This window comes from Xenopus tropicalis, chromosome 3, assembly GCF_000004195.4.
Source record: "Xenopus tropicalis strain Nigerian chromosome 3, UCB_Xtro_10.0, whole genome shotgun sequence".
Lineage (NCBI taxonomy): Eukaryota > Metazoa > Chordata > Amphibia > Anura > Pipidae > Xenopus > Xenopus tropicalis.
In genome coordinates this window covers 50291681-50305826 of record NC_030679.2, presented here as the reverse complement: position 1 = coordinate 50305826, position 14146 = coordinate 50291681, and the positions used below count along the sequence as shown (strand labels likewise).

Below are 14146 nucleotides of genomic sequence, written 5' to 3'. Positions count from 1 at the left end.
CATACAGGTGTGTAGCAGAAGAATAAAGGATATCTGAAGGTTTCCATAAGAACATAAGTCATAGCAGGCTAGGCATGTCTTGTGAGTATTTGACAGACATGCATCTCTACCAACTAAGGGAACTAGGAATAACGTTACCGATGGCAAGTTCACATGTATCTGTACTTGAAACAGAATCAGAAGGAACCAATAACTCACCTATATGGCTAATGAGCTGCCTGAACTGGTCGAGATAGCTCTGCCCATCTGGAGTAAGCCCAAGTTTCCGAATGCCACGATTAAATTTTTCTGCTCTTTCGAATGGGTACTAAAGGAAACAATTCAGGAAGTTCATTTAGGTGTTGTACCATGTTAGCCAAAATTGCAGGAAATATAAGGCTAGGTAATACCTTTTGTTGGCTAACTGAGTAAGTATTTCATAGACGTTACCATCTTACCATCATGATAGTAATACATCTTTAAGCCTGAAGAAGAGATGTACTATCATCTCACAAGCTAGTAAATTTCACTTGCTCGGTTAGCCAACAAAAGTTATCACCTAACCTTATATTTCCTGGAATTTTGGCTAACATGGTTCAACACCTTAACACCAGAGTATATTTAGTCAGATCACTTTACTTGTGTTTACTTCCATATAGCATGTGGCACCTTCTGTTTTAAAATGGTTCTCAGTGCTTGGCTTGCATTTGAGAGGGGCACTTGGGCTCCCTTCAGCCGCTCTCTCCCTAGCCAATATGATCCTTTTGAAACATGTAAATAAACAGAGGTTTTTACACCCTCAAGTTTTAGCCCCCCCCCCCCCCCCCTTTGATTAAGCCCTGTGCAGACAACCCATTTAGATGCAAATGTGACCATTTTCATCATTCTCATATTAACCTGCATAAGACCTGTGTGGGGCCCTCTGTTACAGATACTGAAAACTCATCAGCCATCTTTATATCCAGCAGGCTCTAGAACAGCAAATAAATAAATGCTGTGTTTTGAGTCAATCCTAAAGGCTGGCTGCAAAGTAGTTCCTGGGAAATATCCCAGCTGACATCCTAACAGTTCCACACAGATTTGCTGCTAACAAATAAACAGCCTGTAGTGTTGTTTGGCTCTTACAAACAAGTGATCTGGAAAACCCAATCTGGCCTGGTATGAGTATATGCTGAGGTCAATACACATGCTAGTGCATGTCTCCTTAATGCCACACAGTCAGCCAATGCCCATGGTGTCTGCTTGCCACAGGCAAGTCACCTCTCACATGCAAATCATAGAAATGTTAAGACACACTAAACTGAATTTTTTTTTTGTATAACTAATAATATTTCTTGTGTGGTTATTTTGTCATACAAATAAAATGTGAAAAAAATTATTATTGCTAGAGGTAATTTTTACCTTTTGATCATTTTGGTCCTTAACTTCTCTGAAGTATCGAATATCTTTGATAAGTCTAGACTTGATGTGTTCATCATACATAAACTGGCTAAATATATAAAATTTCTTCCTTAGAAACTGATAGGTGAAATTTACCTAGGGAAAGAGAAAAAACAGCATTCATGTAAGGACTAAATGTAGCGTGGAAACGTTTGCCAAGTGCTTACAGGGCCACTTTAAAAAATGTTTACACCAGATATCTGTTAACTTCAAACAGTTAAATAAAATCCCAACATTAAGTGCATCTAGTTTAAATTAGGTGCCCTGTTAGATCTCTTTGATGAAGAGGTTACTTAACCCTTTGGTATTGCTGCAGAATTACCCTTACTACAGACAATGCCAAGGCTTTTTGTATCTGAGCAGGCTATGAGAAAACTGTAGCCTTCTATAGCATACTACTGCCCGTGGTCAGACCCTTCACATCAGACTACATCCCCACTAAAATTCTCCCATATAAAAGTTTGATTTAGCTACTAAACCAGGGTATCAAGCAGGCAGACAAATGGAAAGCAGCACTTTAGATAGATTTCTAAAGGCAAACTGTACTTACAGTTGTACTCATGATTCCAGTGCCATGGGTGCGAATGGAATTGGCAATGTGCCGGATATTAATCGTGTTCAAGTGTTTGTTATTACTAGTCCTTTCTATGAAGATCTGCAGAGAAAGATATTAAAACATATCATATATACACCAACACATATATAGCTCAATATATTTATAGATACATCTCCAGAGAGAGAGAACTTGGTATTTAATATGTGTAGACACCCAAACCCTCACTATACTAAATTTAAAACCACAAATAATAAAAATCAAAGCCAATTGCAAATAGTTTCAGAATAATCGCTCTCTGCATTATACTGAAAGTTAATTTAAAGGTGAACATCCCCTTTTAAGTTTTATTGTACCCTAGGATTTGTTTAGGCCCCTATAATATCTAAAAAGATTTTTTTGTGATAAACACATTAAAAACTATAAAACAAAATGAAGACAAATTAAAAAGTTGCTTAGATTTAGCCATTCTATAACATACTAAAAGTTTACTTATGGCTAACAACCCACGGTTTGGTTTAGTCGCCCACAATAGATCTCTGCTATTACAGGTAACTAACCATTTACAAATGGGTTTCCACCCATAGATAATCCGAAGTCACACGAAATTCCCTCCTGCTGGCAACTTCGCATGACTTTGGAAAACGAAGAGATGTGAAGGGCTTTACACCAGCGGCTTCTACTGTTGCCTGTGTAAAGCCACTTCGGAGAGGCTAGTCGCTTGCAACAGCAGAGATCTATCGCAAGTGACTGAACCACTCTGAGCTCTTACCCTAAAGGTGAACCGCTCCTTTTATTTATCAGGTTCTGCTAGCCACCATTAAAAGTGCTGTTAATCTTTAAGTCCACTGAGGATTATAAATCAGCAGGTGTTAAGGTCATTAAGTTCATGTTTGCTATGCAAACTATGCTATGCAAGCACGAGTTTCATGTACAAAATGGCTTACTTGGTTATTGAGATTATACAGGTAGCGAGATACAAATACATGAATATTTCTCATGATTTCAAGAACATCTAAGCCCTGGAAGAAACACAAGAACAATAAGTTAGCAATGTGATAATCAAAGGTTACAAGTGAGAGTAACAGAGCAGGAAATAGAAAGTCTCAGACTATACAGGGAAGTGCATACTAATATGTTCCTGTAACCTTTGGCAGCTGCCTCCCAGTTATAACACAATCAAAGATGCTTCCCACTGCAGGATACTTATGATCACTATTATATTATAACCTGTATGAGATGTAGCAGTGTTACAAGTATTTCATAGCACTAATAAAACCAGCTTTACATTCCAAAACTGTACACTGAGCAGTACCTGTTCCAAGGTCTGACTTGGTAGATGAGGCTCAGTCATTGTTAAGCCATAGCGCTGTGTGGCCAAGTTTCGCATCTCGCTGTAGGTGGCCCAGTCATGGAGAGCTACTGTAGTCAGATTGTAGAAGGTTTTGTCCAAATAATGAGTGACGAAAGCTATATGGTAAAAAGGATAATTTATACAGTCAAAGAATAATGTATTGCTCTGGCAGTAAAAACTTTCATGCAACAACAGAACAATAGCTGTATTGTAGCCACACTGCAAACATGGTATCTGAGCATCTTGTGGCATTTCAGTCTTGCTTTGTGGCTACAATACAGCACCTACAACATATGTTAGTTCAAAAATAAAAAATTGTTGGTGAACTTTGTATAAAATACTTGCAAAAAAAAGCTTTAGTTCCTAGTTGTTGCTCTGTGCTGCAACCAAATACAATTGTAGAAATCCAAAAAATAAGAAAAAAGCTTCAGCAGGTTTGCTGCAAAACATTTATTGTGGGTAGTGGTAACACAAATAATAAATGTTTTGCAGCAAACCTGCTGAAGGTTTTTTCCTATTTTTTGGATTTCTACAACATATGTTAGTTGTACATACAAGGGGCATCCAGCCCCTTGCATAAAACACAAGTACAAATGCCCATGTGTACATTCTATATTCATACAGCAAACCTTAAATACAGATTGAAAGGCCCTCACATTCATATCCTTTCCCTTTGAATAAAATGAACAGACAAACAAATGAGCAAAAGATCTTACCTTTGATATCAATAAATCTGTGAAAGAATCGGATGGGTTTTACAGAAAAGAAGTGAGCCAAGTCTTTCATGCCGATTTTGAATGGGTTTCGTTCATCCAACTGGAGATGTGTGTGGACGGACAAACGGAGATCCTTTTCAATTTCTTTGCACAGTATGTCTAGTAGGTGCTTGAAAATAAAATGGATACAAGCAATGACCAGGTCAGACATTTCCAGAAAAACATTTGTGTATAGAAAAACTTTGTATGCTTGGTTAAACATTAGTAAACGGTCATAAAAGAAAAAGGGGGTTATGCAATAAAAGGCAGTATACAGGAGGTAGTAGGTACTGGTAATCTGTTCAAAAGCAACTATCCTATTGGTTGTTATGGGTTACTGCACTTGGAAAAGCTTAATGCCTTTTATAATATAGTGGGGTAAGAACTGAAATTGCAACTAAGTGGTAAGTGGCTGAAAAAACTGTGTGTTTAACTAATACCGCACTACTTTATGCACCCAGAAATGCAGCCCTATAAAAGGCCTTGTATCTTATACCGGTCACAGGTGTGCCAGCTTCATTCCCTTGCACATATACAGAGGACATTACAGAAATTAAATCACAAATCCTAAGGTGCAATTACCTCTGTCATAACGGCCATGATTTCCTTGTCATAGGACTCCAACAACACTTCATAGGACTCAAGGTGCCTGGCCTGCATCATATCAGGGACGCAGCTCCACAATGCACTGAACATGTACTGAGGGAGAACGCACAAAGCATTATACCATACACCAAATGGAACCCACATTCCTGTGCTGATAATATTCACTGCATTAGAACAATCTAGATGCAGAAATGTGCAGCATCTGAGTCAGATGACAAAATCGAAAGGACTATCTACGTACGTGTAATCTTGAGGCATCCACAGCATTTTCATATACATCATCCAGATAAATAGGAAATACTGCCCGGTGCCAATACAAAAAGCAGCAATTGCACTGTGATCGGACTCTAGGATTTAAATTGTGTTCACAAGAAAAATGTCAAACACTGGGCAGAAGGTTTTAATGACAATAAAAGGTGATTTGTATACTAAAGCTTAAAGAAAAGGCTCATTAAGCAGAACATGAATCAATTTGGAAAATAAAATTCAGTTATCCCCTTAAGAAAAACATTTTATACAATGATGCCAGGGTTAATAGTGATAAAAATACAAGTACAAGTAGGCAGAAAAGGCAGCTTTCACAGAAATTGTGTAGTGCAACTGGAATCTTCACACACTCGGAAAAGGAAGTTCATAGCAAGGCACAAAACCATTATACAAATTTTTACATTTTGAGTTAACATCTCCTTTAACTAAAAAGAAAATAGTGCTGACGCTGTGAATAATACTGACAAGCGAAACATCAACTTTAGGTCACAACACCTTTCCCTTTAAAGTTCATTTTTTTCCCCTAGCTGTCGGCAGTCAGTTAAAATGACCAGCAGGTAGTGCTGCTACAAAGTTAATTGTATTAGCATAAAGTCTAAAACTGTCTATATCTTTGCTTAGAATAAAAAAATTCATCTAAATTGCAAAAGTGCTTAGAAGAGCCCTGACATCAGTGGTAGGAAAGCTTTTGGAAGGGGTAATAAGGGATAGGGTACTTAAATGCATTGCAAATCCCAATTCTATTATTTTGTGTATCTTGCCAGACTCATTTAGGGCTGTGACACACGGGGAGATTAGTTGCGCCGTGACAAATATCCCTGAAATGCCATCCCACCGGCTACAATGTAAATCGCCGGTGGGATGGCATATGCGGCAGCGCGACTTGTGGAAGTCGCCGAAGTTGCCTTGAGAGGAAACTTCGGCAACTTCCACAATTCACGCCGCCACGTATGTCATCCCACCGGCGTTTTAAATTCTAGCCGGTGGGATGGCATTTCGGGGAGATTAGTCGCTCGTGACAAGGGGGATTTGTTGCGGCGTGACTAATCTCCCCGTGTGTCACAGCCCTTAATTGCCTTTTATGAGGAGGCGAGCAGGAACCTCAATGCTGGGATGGCAATGGATGTCATCTACTTGGGCTTTGCTGAAGCATTTGATACAGTACAGCACAAAAAGTTACTGAGGAAAAAAATGATCAGTGCACCAGAGGCCACCCCTTTAGATTAGATAATGAGAGCAGTGAGGTTGGGGAATGCCCTAGTGATGTTGTGATGGCAGATTCTGTTAATGCCTGGATGATTTCTTGAACAAGCATAATATCCAAGGCTATTGTGATACTAAAATCTTGATGTTAGTATGTATGGTTTATGTATGTGAATGCATGGATAGGTCAGGATAGGTTTATGTATATGCTGGGGTTCACTTGGAAGGGTTGAACTTGATGGACTTTGGTAGAAAAATACCTAATAAAAAAAAAATAAACTAGTGCATAGTTTTCCATAAAAAACAACAAACTGCATGAACTCTAGTTATAGGATATGTAGAACATGAAGGCAGAAAACACCCACACACACACCCAGGCCTCTGTACTGTATGCTTGGTGCTCAGTATTTCTGGCACTACCACACAAAGCTGATCCAAGGGAAACTAGCCCCTAACTTTTTATTATGCCAAAACCACACAGTGTTTTCATGGGTGTTCTCCCCCGAAACATTGTATAGTTTTGGCATAATAAAAAGTTATGGGCTAGTCCTCCTTGACTTTGTGTGCCAGTAGCCTCTCTTTTGAATGGCACATGAAGGTGGATCATCTGCTATACTCACTTAATTTGTTTGCCCTTGCCCTTGAACTACTAACCAAAAGAAATGTATAAAATGGCTTCTCCTACATTTTGTAATTAGAAATTTAATTGCAGGCACAACAATTATCATGCAGATATACAGGCGTATTCCGATAAAGCAGTTTAACGTTAGTCTTGATATACATTTAGTTACTGACGCTTCCTTACCTTTCTCTTAACTCGCTTATTAAGTCCAGTTTCTTCATTACAAGCAAAAGTGGGAGAAGCTCTTCATCTTTAAAGGTTTTCTATAAAGGTACAATAATGCAGAAATCTATAGACAGCCATTTTTCACAATGAAAAAGTAAATCACTCGTCTTTTGGTTTTACTGTGTGGAGTAGAATGAAAAGAACTAGCTTTATGTGACCATGCTAGCTTGCTAAAACCAGACAAGCTATACAGATTCTATATCTAACAGTATGGCTCATATAAATCATAGCTTAGACACCTTAATTATGAAGGTAAAGCTTTAGTAAAAGAATTGTAAAAGGTACAGAGAGTGCAACTACATTAAAGGAGAAAGAAAGGTAAAAACTAAGTAAGCTTTATCAGAAAGGTCTAAGTAAATACAGCCATAAGCATTCACAGAAACGATGCACTGAGTTATCTGTCAAAAGATGTTGTGTCTGTTTTCCTCTGCCAGAGACACGCAGCTCTCTCCTCTCTCCTGCTCCCCCCTCCCTCTAGAATGCTAAGAACTCACTCCCCCCCCTTAGGAATGTGTATCTGAGCCAATCAGCAGGAAGCTTCCTCATAGTCTTACAAACTGAGCATGTACACTGGTCTGGGTCTCAGTGCAGAAGCAAGGCATTATGGGAACTTTCTTTACATAGCTCAGCGTTTTCTTTCCTGTTTGGCTTCTGATCATCTGAACAGGTGAAATATGGGGAGATTTAAGGACACTATTGAGAGAACTGAAGGTATGCCTGCAGCTTGAGATTAACTCTTTATTAGCCTTTCCTTCTCCTTTAATTAGGAGAATAAACGATTTCACCATTTATGGTGACAGCTGAATAACTGCATTCTGGACATCCATAAGAAGCTGCGTATTAAATAAAAAACTGTTGGATCTTGCACATTGTCCAAGGCATGGCCCATAGGCAGCAAGGTGACTCACTAGTTAGCATTACTTTTTCAGGGTTTATTCCTACTCCCATACAGCCAGTTAGATTGATAGCTGTGTGTGTGCTATGTGAATAGGATGTTAAGATTCACTAGGGCAGGGTCTTACGAGAATGATGAAGAATTTCTGCAAAGAGCTGAATAAATGCATCAGTGTTATATAAATACAACATAATAAATTACAGGACACTACCATCCCTTTATCTTTCAATCTCTCTGTCTCTATGCTGCATCTCTCTCAGTCAGATGTTCAGTGAAACAAAGAGCACAAATGGTAATGATATCATTCATTCGAGGAACTTACCATTTGTGTCCCCACACTTAGGGCTAATGACACAATGAGCCTTCTCTGTCTTGTACTGGGACCATTGAGAGTATTCTCTGCCAATACAAGGGCAGAAAGAACGTCTAAGCGTTGTTCACTGTACTTCTTATCAGAAATAACCCTTTTCTGTATTAGAAGAGATATAAACAAAAATGAAAAAATATATGTATGTAACCAATGTAGGGGTCTACATTTAGTAAAGTATTTGCATCAGGGACTACCAACTTAATTTTAACACTGCTGTGTAATTTGATTTCAACACACTGAAAAAACACACACGATAATAATGAACAATATAAAACAAAATATCCCTTGAGAGGTCTCCAGTGGATAGGGTCCTGCGGACAGCACAGCTTCCCTCACCCACTGCCTGAGCAGCTAAACCATTCTATTCACTGCCCACATGTCATTGCTGAGACAATTTGTGTGGGGGACACAATGGCATGAAGTGAAGCTGTGCTGTCACAAAGCAACTCACTAAAGTCACTATATGCTTTATTGGTCACATATTGATATAAACACTGCTCCTAAAAAAAACACATTATTAAACCTTTAAAATAAATCCACACAATGCCAGAATAGTTAGTAGATTTCTGGGGGAATAAAGAAAAGACTGGTCAGAACTGGTAAGTTTCCTGATGAGAATTGTTGACATTTTAAAAGATGAATTGATTAGTCCACCCCTACCTTAGCAACAGCAATGGCAGCAAGAGCTTGATGCTGGAGGTGCTGTGTAATGTGTGATACAGAATCCGCTACAACCATGCTTCTCCTGTGAAAAGTGTGTTCTATTGCCTATGAACATGAACAGAATGCAAAGTCTTAACACAGGAATACATCTATAGTAATAAGCTCATAACAAATGGGTTGAAAAAAAATAAAAAAATCATTAAACCTGAGATAAAGCAGATTGGATTTAAATATTGCCATAGCTGAATGTCAGTAATTTGGGCAAACTTGCCATTAAGACCTGAGACACAGCTGAAAATGTAACACAGCTGTCTGAACATGGCCAAGGTATTAAGCCTCAGTGTCTCCAATGGCAATGCCATAATTAACACACCTACATGGTTAAAGGAGAAGGAAAGGCAAAGCCACTTGGGGGTGCCAAAATGTTAGGCACCCCCAAGTGACTTTAATCACCTACCCTTACCCAGGGCTGGTGCCCCTGTTAGGAGAGAACAGCACCAACCTGGGGTACCTGCAGCGCTTCCTCCTTCCTGCTTTGCTAGCACGCGCATGCGCAGTAGAGTGAAAAGCCGAACTTTAACAGAGAAGTCAGCTTTTCACTCTACTGCACATGCGCCTGTCATTTAGTCGTAGTAAAAGGAAGGCGGACGGAGGAAGCGCTCCGCTACAAGTACCCCGGGCTGGTGCTGTTTTCTCCTAACAAGGGCAACAGCCCAAGGTACAAGGCAAGCGATTAAAGTCACTTGGGGGTGCCTAACATTTTGGCACCCCCAAGTGACTTTGCCTTTCCTTGTCCTTTAATTTGCTACTAAATAATGCATGCTTATAATACAGGTATGTGTATCACAAGCAATTTATCACATTCGCCGACTGTGCTTCCAAACAATTTCTTTCAGATTTACACTCCATTTCACTTGGAGACTGCAAATTGGCAAGAAACCAACTGGCCTCAAGCATTTCACATTACAGATCTCACCAGCACTTAAAACGGCCTTTCTTGGCAAATAAAAGACTATAGTGAAATGTGTAAGTGTACTCATATATGAAAGTCTATTATTGCAACAAAATTGTTTCATGGGCCCAGAAACGATGGAAACGAAATAATAATATAATATTAATAATAGAAACAATCTAATCAAATCTAGATCAAATTTTATTTACAAGCTTTTTGTATTTTCCTTGACTCAATATATCTAAATAGCACTTACATATAATGCATGGGCAGTCTCCTGCCACAGACTGCTCCTTAATGGCAATTCCACATTGGGAGAAAGTGGGTGAAAACAAAATACCCTGAATCACCCTGAAAGCACCTCAATGGATATTGCCTAAAAGCATTTGGTGAAAATTGCATGAAAAGCGAACAAGGTGCTTTCAAACTATATTATGCACTTTGGTTATTACCCACAGACTATAGACTCTTGTGGAACTGTATAATAAGACAAGTGCAGGTTCTACAAAATATAAGAACAATGTACCTTGAGAAGCTCTACCAATCTAAGCAAGGCTTTCACTGACGTTTTTGTCATTGGTTTCTGCATAGACATATACAAGTTCATGGTGGTTTTGATGATGTTGCTAAGACCACACGCATAAAGAAAACCCTAAAGTTGTGAAAAGAAAAAGTTAAAAAAATTATTCTAAGAAAAATTTTGCAATGTCACAACATAAAAACTTAGATATCAAACACACAAATCATTTCCTCCTAAAAAATTTGGGGAAAACGTCTTATAATCTACAACCCATAACCTGAAATTATGGATATACACTGGTGTGAAAAACTATTTGCCCCCTTCCTGATTTCTTATTCTTTTGCATGTTTGTCACACTTAAATGTTTCTGCTCATCAAAAACCGTTAACTATTAGTCAAAGATAACATAATTGAACACAAAATGCGGTTTTTAAATGAAGGTTTACGTTATTAAGGGAGAAAAAAAACTCTACATGGCCCTATGTGAAAAAGTGATTGCCCCCCTTGTTAAAAAATAACTTAACTGTGGTTTATCACACCTGAGTTCAATTTCTGTAGTCACCCCCAGGCCTGATTACTGCCACACCTGTTTCAATCAAGAAATCACTTAAATAGGAGCTACCTGACACAGAGAAGTAGACCAAAAGCACCTCAAACGCTAGACATCATGCCAAGATCCAAAGAAATTCAGGAACAAATGAGAACAAAAGTAATTGAGATCTATCAGTCTGGTAAAGGTTATAAAGCCATTTCTAAAACTGCAGGTCTCACTTGCCTCAATTAAGGTCAGTGTTCACGACTCCACCATAAGAAAGAGACTGGGCAAAAACGGCCTGCATGGCAGATTTCCAAGGCGCAAACCACTTTTAAGCAAAAAGAACATTAAGGCTCGTCTCAATTTTGCTAAAAAACATCTCAATGATTGCCAAGACTTTTGGGAAAATACCTTGTGGACCGACGAGACAAAAGTTGAACTTTTTGGAAGGTGCGTGTCCCGTTACATCTGGCGTAAAAGTAACACAGCATTTCAGAAAAAGAACATCATACCAACAGTAAAATATGGTGGTGGTAGTGTGATGGTCTGGGGTTGTTTTGCTGCTTCAGGACCTGGAAGGCTTGCTGTGATAGATGGAACCATGAATTCTACTGTCTACCAAAAAATCCTGAAGGAGAATGTCCGGCCATCTGTTCGTCAACTCAAGCTGAAGCGATCTTGGGTGCTGCAGCAGGACAATGACCCAAAACACACCAGCAAATCCACCTCTGAATGGCTGAAGAAAACAAAATGAAGACTTTGGAGTGGCCTAGTCAAAGTCCTGACCTGAATCCTATTGAGATGTTGTGGCATGACCTTAAAAAGGCGGTTCATGCTAGAAAACCCTCAAATAAAGCTGAATTACAACAATTCTGCAAAGATGAGTGGGCCAAAATTCCTCCAGAGCGCTGTAAAAGACTCGTTGCAAGTTATCGCAAACGCTTGATTGCAGTTATTGCTGCTAAGGGTGGCCCAACCAGTTATTAGGTTCAGGGGGCAATTACTTTTTCACACAGGGCCATGTAGGTTTGGATTTTTTTTCTCCCTAAATAAAAACCCTCATTTAAAAACTGCATTTTGTGTTTACTTGTGTTATCTTTGACTAATAGTTAAATGTGTTTGATGATCAGAAACATTTTGTGTGACAAACATGCAAAAGAATAAGAAATCAGGACAAATAGTTTTTCACACCACTGTATAACATGCCAGGGAATAGTAGCTTTCCTTGTCATTTAAATGACTGAAAACAATAACAACCAATTAGACGTTATCTGACTGTGAACATCAGTAAATATCATACTCATATGTGACATGCAATTCTTGTTAACATCAGCAGAAAGAGATCTGTCACAAGCAATCATGGCATAATAGGCAGTGATAAATTGTAGCAAATGTTAATGAATGCATAGCAGAACTTGGAACCATGCAACTGTAGCATAAGATAATTTACCTGTACAAATACATTACATCTATTGGTGAGGTCTTCTGCAAATTTCTCTGCTTTCTGCTCCTTAGATAAAATGGATTCCATTTTCATCATCCAAGCACTTACGAACACATAATACGATTGGACATCTCTTAGGGAAAGTGCAAATGAATACATAAGTATAATTAGTAAAATTCCATTCAACATGCATGCAATTGTGTGGGCTCAGAATTATCGTCACAATAATTTTCACACATGGCGATCGGTCATTTTCATACCATTGGTGTCTGCCAACTATTTAATGTTCAGAACATGCTCCGATTTGCTATTTTTAGGGCTTTATCCTAAAAAAAAATCAATGTGTATGGCCAGCTTTAGACTTTCATAGCACTCACTAGATCCGAGTTGGTTATTCTCTGATGTCCCATTACACAAAACATACAGAAATGTCAAAATGACTCACTTGCTCAGGGATTGAGCTTTTGTCTGTAGATAACTGTCCCTCTGGGTTTTGATTGCCTGAAGGCTTTTCTTGTCTATAAGTTTAGCAGCTGCTGGAACCTTCTGAATCAGAAAATGGTCAGCATACCATATGATGTTAGCTGTTAAGGTAATGGCTGGCACCTACAAATGAGAAAACAAAGTAAAAATTCCTAATATGGAAAATATTTGATCACATGAAAGACTTTATATGACAAAACAGATCGAAAATATGTGTAGAAACACTGCCGCACAGGCCTGTTTCTCCACCTGTGTGTAAGCACAGGAACAGCCCCTCCACTCAGACATGCTCTCTGTTGTGTAAACAGCCAGAGACACTGCATTAGCCTAGATGCAGACACATGGAGAAGATGTAAAAATGCATACTCACACGTTTTGCCGACAAAATCTGCTCTGTGTGTTTGCCCTCAAGGCCAATGCAGTGTCAATGCAGACACAACAGAGCACGGATTTAAGTGGTGGGGCTGTTTCTCGGTTTGTGTATAAACAACCTAGTGTGGCGCTAGCCTAAAGGCTGCACCTTTTTTAGGGATAACAGAGACAATTATCAAAACTGGTTAGGATCCTACTAATATTAAACTTTAAAACACATCACTAAATGGATGAGCAAGACGAATGTGTTGGGAAACACGCAGATTTTTAGCCTTATGCCTAAAAAAGGCAAATGCACCTTTATAATAGTTTTATTACTTTACTTTAGCCCTTTAGGCTGCACTGTTATGTATTATCTATTTTAAAGGCCAGTCAGAGACTGCAATCTTTTGCAGCCAGTTTGTGGTACAATCTCTTGCATTGTTTTAATACCTTGACACATGAAACTTTGAACTAATATCTGAAACAGCTGGCATTTGCAAAGGAAAAGAACCAAAGATCACTTCAAGCAAGAAAATATACATTCTAAAATTAAAACATAATATACCTTTTTACATGCTTCCAAGAGTGATTTGTAAAATTTTTTGTCAACTGTTCGAAATATCTGAAAGTAGAGAACAAAAAGGCCACACAGCCCTACATATCTCTCTCTCTGGTCTATTTCAGACGCTTCACCTACAGCACAGGAGGGAAAAAAACTGAAATCAAATAAATCCACTATGTAACAGCAAATTATTCGTTAAAAACAAAACGCTTACCAAGCTTTACTTCCACATTTGAAAATATAGTGCGAATATTATGTGCAAATTCCTCAGCAAATGTTCCATTCTTTGAAACAGAGACACCGCCATTTAATGAGTCAAACTGCTGTTCTACACATCCCTGTAGCAGTAGAAGCAAATAATGAA

The 14146-nt window shown here is 38.7% G+C and overlaps 1 protein-coding gene across 1 annotated transcript in view; it reads right to left on the bottom strand.

Moving 5' to 3' along the window:
- washc4 (WASH complex subunit 4) overlaps positions 1–14146 on the bottom strand; it is a 32187-nt gene that overhangs the window by 5611 nt on the left and 12430 nt on the right. Inside the window, exons 11-26 of the mRNA XM_004912904.4 lie at positions 13997–14120; positions 13786–13913; positions 12829–12989; positions 12390–12516; positions 10411–10536; positions 8930–9037; positions 8222–8368; positions 6963–7042; positions 4929–5034; positions 4664–4780; positions 4043–4211; positions 3288–3442; positions 2920–2994; positions 1970–2074; positions 1381–1515; positions 199–307 (exon numbers count right to left, since the gene is read on the bottom strand). Of these exons, the coding sequence (XP_004912961.2) occupies positions 199–307; positions 1381–1515; positions 1970–2074; positions 2920–2994; positions 3288–3442; positions 4043–4211; positions 4664–4780; positions 4929–5034; positions 6963–7042; positions 8222–8368; positions 8930–9037; positions 10411–10536; positions 12390–12516; positions 12829–12989; positions 13786–13913; positions 13997–14120 (1972 nt within the window). The remainder of the gene's footprint in view (positions 1–198; positions 308–1380; positions 1516–1969; positions 2075–2919; positions 2995–3287; positions 3443–4042; positions 4212–4663; positions 4781–4928; positions 5035–6962; positions 7043–8221; positions 8369–8929; positions 9038–10410; positions 10537–12389; positions 12517–12828; positions 12990–13785; positions 13914–13996; positions 14121–14146) is intronic.